Here is an 8424-nt window from a genome sequence, read left to right as displayed (position 1 = left end):
ACCTAGGGAGTAAAAAATTGTTCTGCTAATTTATTTCTATTATGTTTCAAAGGATGTGTAGGGATATCACGCGAGGGTGAAATGACCAGAAACGACCTTGCCGAGGGAATTAACATATTTAAGCAAAATTTTTGACGGTTGTTGAGAAAGCACCTAAAACTACCAAATTTTTAATATAAAATATTAGTACCTTAAAATATTTAATATCTAAAGAAACCAAATTTTACATCACAGAAAATAATACATTAATGCATCTTCTCAGAAATGGTAAAATAGCTCTCTTGGGCGCAATGCACCACCCATCGAACAACTTTTGATTCCATTTTACACACAACCACACTGTACAGATGAGGCAACAGAAATGAAACCTCCCAGCAAAAAAAAAAAAAGCTAAGCCTGTCCACACTTTTAGCTTGGACTAATTTATTCAATCAACAGAGGCACTTTAACACTCTCTTTCAGATCATCACCATCATCATTCATGCATGCTCCAAGAAACCCTTGGTGGTTAGGCTCAATCTTATGCTATATACTTAATTTGATCAAGCGTCTAATTAATTAATCCCTATATTTCATATGTGATCCCGACCTTGAGCATCTGGTCTTTGGGAATGGCGAGCGCCCTGTGCCCTTCCGTCAGGTTCTTCCTCAGGAAGGTGTAGATGTAGTTGACGGCGATCTTCTTCATGAGGGACGACTTGTGCCCCGCCGACACGTTGGCCTCGCCCATCAGGTACACCACGCCGCGGCTCACCTCCCTGTCGATCAGCCGCTTCTCCTCCTCCACGTCCATCGGCGGGCTTGCCGCCTGGAGCTGGAGGCTGATTCTGCCCGAGTGGCTGCTCCCCCGCGACGGCTGGATCGCCTCCTCGCTGTGCACCGCGGAGCTCGTCGACCGCCTCGGCCTCGCCGTGTGCTCGTCGGCGGCGGCGTCGCAGTCCGCCGCCGGGGGGGCGGGGGCGGCGGCGGCGGCGGCCTCCGCCTCCGACGCCCCGGGGAGCGCGGCGAACGCGCTCTCCTCCTGGATGAACATCTTGAGGCCGTCGACGAGGAAGGCGGCGAACTCCTTGGGCTGCTCCAGCGCGTCGCTGTAGCCGTACCTGGCGACGCAGCGGAACATGCGGTGCTCCCTGGGGCCGACCTGCCGGAAGAGGAACCGCTCCGGCAGCATGACGTGCGGGATGGGGAGGTGCTTGATGGACATGAAGACGAAGACGGAGTGCACGGAGGGGATCTTGCGGATCAGCCGCGGGAACAGCGGCGGGATGCCCTGCACCAGCTCCGTGTAGAGCAGCCCCACGCCGGGGATCCGCCGCACGTCGTTCTCCTCCAGCAGCGCCGTCATCTCCCCCGTCGGCACCACGTGGTCCAGCTCGTACCAGTACCGCTTCACGTGCACGTAGTGCCACGTCGCCATCATCGTCATCAGCACCATCGCGAAGCAGAACGGCAGGTACCCGCCGTCGACGAACTTGGACAGGATCGACGACAGGTACACCATCTCCGTGAACCCGAACACGACGTAGAACAGCAGGATGAACACGATGTGCTTCTTCCATATCAGCAGCATCACCACCGTCATCAGGTGCGTCGTCACCATGAACGTCGTCACCACGCAGATCCCTGCACACACCACCGCCACGCCAGCTACTTCAACCCGAAAGCTTACGCCGGCGAGGAGAAAGAACACGCACGGGGCAGCTCAGCTCGCGTTCGTACGTACCGTACGCGTTGCCGATGCTGTTGGTGGTCCTGAAGGCGGCGGTGACGACGATGCTGGCGAGCCCCATCATGAAGTTCACCTCGGGGATGTAGACCTGCCCCTCGTACTTCTCGGAGGTGTGGATCACCCTCACCCTGGGCAAGCACCCGAGGGACAGCGCCTTCGAGAGGATGGCGAATGCGCCGGAGAGCATCGCCTGGCTGGCGATGATGGCGGCGAGGATCGCGACGATGAAGGTCGGCCAGAACATCGGCGCTGTGCAGCAGCAGCAGCAGATGAGCAGAGTCAGCAGAGTACGGCTCAGTTGTGTCATGTTTATGTTGTACCAAAATTCAGACAAGCGGAAGAACTGCAGGTCTCGTTTCTTCCTGTACCTGGGATTGATTTGTAGAATGTGTCACTGACATTCTCCGGGAATTTCCTCAGGTACGCCGCCTGCCCGATGTAGCAGAGCGCCACCGACGGGAACAGGATGCAGTTGAAGCTGATCTGGTGACAGAAAACTCAGGGCCATTTCAGAATTCAGACATTCAGGTTGCTGCAACAAGTGTCAGGTGTGGCCATCCATACCTGCACGGCCCTGATGTTGAAATGCCCCAGGTCAGCAAACATGCCCTCTGTGCCTGTTGCAGATGGAATTTCAACGAGGATTAGGATGGCTTGATTCTGCAGTTGCAAGTTCTAACTTTTTTTCTTTTTTGGGGTCAGGAATGGAAGGTGATCGATCACACCTGTGACACAGAGGACGACGCCACCGAGTGACACCCATCCTTTCTTGCCGTTCCTCCTGAAGTACTGCACGATGTACCACGGGTTGAGGGCGCGCAGGATGGTGATCTCGTGGACGACGAGGTTGTACAGCCCGATGCCGGCGATGAGGACGAACCACACCGAGATCACCGGGGCGAAGGTGTAGCCGACCTTGTCGGTGCCGAAGCGCTGCACCGAGAAGAGCATGAACAGGATGGCCACCGAGATCAGCACAACTTGCGCTGCATCCCATCCCATGAACAGATATAGCAGAAATGTCAGATTTTGGTCGAACAGTTTCGTCATGCAGTGAACAATTTCCACGTACTTTGGTTCAAGCTTGGAGCTTTCTCTTTGATCCCACTCACCGCAGAGAGCACTGCAGCAGGCAAGAACACACACCAGTTAGGGAAGTGATTACAGGGTAATCATATATGGTACTGTTGATTAATTGATCAATCAATGTATTGATTTGGTGTTTAATTACCAGAGATCGCAGGCGTCAGGGTGCCGTCGCCCATGACCATGGAGGTGCCGAGGATGGTGAGGCAGAAGAGCGCCATCTTGGCCACCCGGCTGTTCTCGAGCTTGTGCTTCACCCACTGCGCCCTCCTCAGCTGCGAGCTCGGCGCCTCGATGCTGTAGTTGGACACCATGGCGTCCTCCGCCTGCTGGTTCGGGATCATCCTGATCTTGGCGTACCTCGAGATCAGCGAGTAGAGCGCAAACGTGCCACCTGCACATACCAATCAACCAACCATGGACGGATGGATGATTCAGAGCCGATGTTGAAATGACCACCAGATGCCAGCCATTGCTTTAGAACTTACCGTCGCCATTGTCGTTGGCGTAGAGGACGATGAAGACGTACTTGAGCATGGGGATGATGATGAGGGTGTAGATGATGAGGGAGAGGACGCCGAGGAGGTCGTCGTTGTCCCTGATGCCCTGGGGGAAGGTGCTGGAGTAGACGTACAGCGGCGACGTGCCGATGTCGCCGTAGATGACGCCCACGCTCTGGAACGCCAGGTGCAGCGTCCGCACCCAGCTCACGTCGGCCCCGTGGTGCTTGCCGCCGGACACCTTCTCGGCGTCGCCGAACAGCGAGTCGTGCCGCTTCAGCCGGCTCGTCGCCGTCGGCTCTGCTGCGCCGCCCTGCGAGCCCTCCACCTCCAGCGACGACGACATCTCCGGGAACCTTGGAATGCTTTGCTCGGATGATTGCTAGCTACCTACCTGCAGCCACGGTCAATGGCTCCACTCTCTAAGATTTTTGCAATTTCTTGAGCGCGGTGATGGTGTGGAAACCAACCAAAATCTTGTATTTCTTTTTTACGTTTACAAGAAGATGGACTCCTTTGTTGGCAAGCAAAGGAGGAATTAAAATGCTCAACAAAAAAGGATTTGGATTGATTTCATTGGGTAGCAGAGCCGGCGCCTAATAAATCAGCGAGCATAAATGCTATCGATGCACAGCATTCTTGGTTTCTTGCTCTTGCATGCTTGCATGCATTTGCTGATTAATATGGCCTTGTCATTTCCTCATCATGTTTGGTTCACAAGGGGAATGACATAGAACTGACAGGAGAGTACAGCTCAGAGCAAGTATAATAACAGGTTATAAGCCGACTAAATGCTGAGGTGAAGAAGAAACGTGAGGAGAGAGAGGAGAAGCGAGATGTAAGCTTATAGACAACTAAGGCATAAGAACCAAAAACTCTGTGAAAGAGACAAGTGGATCATGTATTAATAAATAGCTAAATACTATATAGGTGGATTAAGAAAAGACTAAAAAAACCTTATATTTGCTGGTTATATTATTAGCGTGGCTCTCACTGTACTACTATGGGGGCTTCTTCTGTACGAAGGAAAGACAGAAGATTTGGAGGATTAACTAGCAACGAGTGTATTCCTGTTTACAGAATAGAGTATAGAAAAAGTAAAGGAGAATTTTCTTTTCTAAAAGTTATAAAGAGAAACATCTGAAACTTTGCATGGACTCAATCTCTCTGAAAAAACTATATTAACTGATGTGGACATGCATATTCTTTTTTAAAAATTATGGGTTAAAATTCCTCGAAACCAAATACGCTAGGTAGCAGTAGTTTGTGATGTGCATGTATGCAAACAATATATTTTAAGGGGAACTCTCAACTGCCACCGGTAACGCATAAGCTCAGATGATTCTAGTCAAAAATATTTTTTTATCTACAATAATGGACTAAAAAAATACAGTAAAACCACTCTCCTCAACCAAAAAAAAAAAAGTCTAAATGGTCCATCAGATGTACTACTTAAAAAGACATGAGCTGTTTTCTTAAAGAAAAAAAAACACACACATACACAGAGGAGCAGAGAGATACTCTGTTCTAACAGTACAATATTCCACTCTGTATTTGACCTTCAAGACACATACACCAACCCTGAGCTTGCTCCTGAAGGACAAAATGTTTAGTTTAATTGCACTTGCAGACTCACGACAATCACTCCTCAGATCCCCTTGGGTCATGTGGACCTGCCTCACTCAGTTCCAAAGGAGATAATAATAATCTAGAGATATATGTGTCTAAGGGCTAAACAAGGGGATTCCAAAACCAACTTCTCTGGAGCCTGGACCAAAAATCCAAGACACCATTTCCTAATAATACTGGGCTGTTACCAGCATTCATTTCTAGCTGGATACATGTGCTGTTGTAATATGAAGATAAAAGATCAGAGGAAACATCTTGGATTTGATTTTATTTTCATCTTTTTCGTACGTTAGTGCAGATATTTTTTTTAAAAAAAACTACAGCTCTAATAAGAGAAGATCCCATGTAGCGGGTAAAATGAAACGAGACGAACGAAGAGAGAAGGGTGAGTACTTACGTATTCGGCGAGACGACGGGTGGCAACGCTGCGACGGCCGGCGGCGGCGGCGGCGGCGGAGAAGTTGAGCGAAGCCGGCGACAGGTAGCAAGCAAGCCGGCAGCACCCCAGGAGGAAGCCAAAGGAGATGAATCACCGGGCAGCAACGCAGAGGGGAGGAGGAAGAAGACGACGACGACGACTAAGCTCTGTCGCCGGCCGGAGAAGAGAAGAGAAGGGGGGGGCTTCTTTAAATAGATCGAACGTGCAGTGCAGCTGCAGGCCTGCGGCCCAGGAGGGGGGCTCCGGTGGAAGCAAACATACGGTTCGACGCGACGGTTATATATTTGAAGTATTAAACGTAGTCTAATTATAAAATAAATTTTAGATTTTATTTAGAAACGGCGAGACGAATTTTTTGAGTCTAATTAATCCATCATTAGCATATATTGGTTACTGTAGCACTTATGTCTAATCATGTACTAATTAGGCTTAAAAGATTATTCTCCCGATTTTCCCCATAACTGTGTAATTAGAAAGGTTATTCAGAATAATTAATTTTTTGTCACTCTTATGTTTGGTCGTAAATACATTTGTTACTGAACATATATGTCATAGACACATAAGGGTTCACGTGTCATAGAAAACGAGTGACGAATCTCATTTTTAAGAGTGACAAGTCTGTTATCGTCCATTTTTAAGATTAGCAAATCTATTATCGTTTATTTTCAGTGTGTTAATGTGTCACTGTGTCACTGAGGATTTTGAGAGACTAGCCTCGGTGTCATGAGGTGGAGAAGATATGGAAAATGGAAGGGTTCCCTAAGGACTTGATTTTTGGTTTCGCTTTCTCCGTACTCATCCTCACAATAATTCAATGTAGGTACTGTGTCTCCGAGGCAATGACACAGCGGTAACGAGCCAAGATCCTTTCTTCTTCCGTGACTCTGTTTAATTCTTAAAATTAAAATTTTTTAAGTTTAAAAATTTATAAAATCTTAACCCACACTATTTTAGGTTTCATTCTTAAATTTTGTAGGTTCAAACAAAGGGTCCATTATCACCCCTAGCCTATAGAATTTAACTGTTTGGTTTTAAAAGGGTTAAACATTTTTTAGCTAAAATTATATAGTAAGTACTAAGTTGTGTTGTGAAAGGACTGATAGTTATTGACCCATTACCACCGCCGTTGAGAGGTGATAAATTAACCATTCTTTATGTTCGGGAATAATTTCACACAATTGTTGATATTTTTCTACATGTAGAGGTTGTATCTCGGAGGTGGTAAAATAAGATATTTTTTTACAATGCTCCAAAATTGTTTAGACTCTTCATTACATATCAATCCAATGGATAGTATTAGTCTTACCTCATTGGAGATAATAGAACATTAAAAAGGAAAGACAATATGCTATTTTAGAATTCATACGATCAAATCTAAAAATGCTAGCTCAGTTCATGTACAAGTAGAACAATGTGTAGATGATCCAAGGAATAAAATATTAGTTTCCTTGTATTATGATTCATCGCAAATATATTTACATGTACCAACAGTATTAATTTTGATATGTGAAAATGACATTATTAGGTTTTTTCAGTTACTAGCTAAATGGCCGTGTGCTGCAGTGGAATTAAAAATCAACAATATTTCAAATATTAATCCAGGATTTGTACTACTATTGGAATTTGATATCTTCCCCCTTAAATGCTTTGAATATATAGAATTGTCTTTTATATTTTAATATAATGTAGTGGATCATATCACACTTTGATGGTCCCACATGCCAGCAGATATATAGTGGTGGTACTTATAGGCATATGATCTTTTAGCCAGATTATTCCTTAGTTTTTGCACATAAGTTTTTCGAATTACTGAATGTTATATTTTTGTAAAAAGTTTCAATATGTCTTAGCTTTACGGAGTAGATTTTAATTTTGTATTAGTCAAAATCAAATAACCTTTCATCTTTCGTCAGAAAAAGAATACAACCATGGGCGTATTAACCATTCGCCACAGTTAGTTGAGTCTTTTTAAATGAGTATATATATTTAATAGGCTTTATGAAATAATCGAATATGTGTATCGGAGACGGTCAAGTTCCAAAGTAACAAATGACCAGAGTTGTCAAGTTCCTATGTAACAATGACCAGAGGGAGTACACATCTCATATTCGCGTGAGTAGTCTTGATACAAATGATAACAAAATGGCTGTTGATGAGTTAAAAGTTGTGAAGATACCAGCAAGCCAATAATTGCTTGGTTGCTTATTTTGATGATTTGGCCTCGATCGTGTGCCGCTCCTTGTTGATGCTTACTACTGCCTCCGGTCATTAATATTTATTGTTAGGACGAAATATTATAGTTAAAACAAAGCTATTTTGTATGTCTGAAACGTCATACATAAATGACCGGAGGGAGTAGTACGTAACCAACTCTACATGTTCCTCTCAGTGTCTTATTGATTTGGTTACTGATCGATTATTTATGATATGATCTTTGCAATTTAGTGCATCATATCCAACATGTTGTATTAAGTTTGATGAATCCAGCCAATTATTGGTAGATCAGGAGCACAAAGATACTCATTTCCGAAGTGCTTGACGTGTTCAATAAACGTACATTTCCTTTCAGGGTTCGAATAGAATTGGAACTGTTGTTTTTATATATCGTTCTTTTACGGGTGGTCTAGTATATTCTCTCGATGATAGAAATCTTCGTATTGTCTCTTGGCTTCCTGAAAGGTTAGACATAAATCTTACATATAATTCTAGTTAATTAACTACCCCAGCAGGCCCAGCTCATGCTTGCTTCACTAACCATGTTATGAAAACTGATCATTCGTGCTCATGAGTAAATATGATAACAGGTGCAGTGCCTGTTTGAGGCAGTTAGCAACCTTTTTAGCTGCATTTACCCTCCTCAGGTATTAGACTTCCATCGGATTTTCAGAAGAATATGTTTGAGCAATGTCATATTTGTGTTTATACATTCATCATTTATGATCCGGCAGTCCACAGTTTATTCAAGCTCATAATGCTGATACAAGTGATATTAATATACTGACGTGCAAAGTTTTGGCGTGTTCGCAATTTTTTTCACAATA

General features: G+C 45.1%; 1 protein-coding gene across 2 annotated transcripts; it reads right to left on the bottom strand.

The window, feature by feature from the left end:
* Positions 1 to 265: 265 nt before the first annotated feature.
* LOC102717789 (potassium transporter 1) lies at positions 266 to 5539 on the bottom strand. Of its 2 annotated transcripts, XM_040523171.1 has the most exons (9): positions 5342 to 5539; positions 3304 to 3709; positions 2961 to 3209; positions 2802 to 2852; positions 2455 to 2715; positions 2294 to 2346; positions 2098 to 2212; positions 1724 to 1978; positions 266 to 1623 (listed from the first exon to the last, which is right to left on the bottom strand). In XM_040523171.1, the coding sequence occupies exons 2-9, from the start codon at positions 3659 to 3661 to the stop codon at positions 566 to 568; spliced, it is 2400 nt and encodes a 799-aa protein (XP_040379105.1). In that variant the 5' UTR covers positions 3662 to 3709; positions 5342 to 5539; the 3' UTR covers positions 266 to 565. The 2 variants fall into 2 exon arrangements, with proteins under 2 accessions (XP_040379105.1, XP_040379106.1); XM_040523172.1 differs by lacking the exon at positions 5342 to 5539 and having other exon boundaries at positions 3304 to 3954.
* Between the last annotated feature and the right edge of the window lie 2885 nt (positions 5540 to 8424).

This window comes from Oryza brachyantha, chromosome 4, assembly GCF_000231095.2.
Source record: "Oryza brachyantha chromosome 4, ObraRS2, whole genome shotgun sequence".
Lineage (NCBI taxonomy): Eukaryota > Viridiplantae > Streptophyta > Magnoliopsida > Poales > Poaceae > Oryza > Oryza brachyantha.
Note: the sequence above shows the minus strand (reverse complement) of the source record. Positions and strands in the feature narration are given on the sequence as shown.

What these genes read in the sequence shown, in the direction of transcription:
- LOC102717789 (XM_040523171.1), bottom strand. Translation starts at nt 3,661, where the DNA reads ATGTCGTCGTCGCTGGAGGTGGAGGGCTCGCAGGGCGGCGCAGCAGAG. An exon ending in CCTGACGCCTGCGATCTCTG is followed by an intron (nt 2,853 to 2,960) that starts GTAATTAAACAC and finishes TGCCTGCTGCAG; the next exon opens with TGCTCTCTGCGGTGAGTGGG. An exon ending in TCAACATCAGGGCCGTGCAG is followed by an intron (nt 2,213 to 2,293) that starts GTATGGATGGCC and finishes TTCTGTCACCAG; the next exon opens with ATCAGCTTCAACTGCATCCT.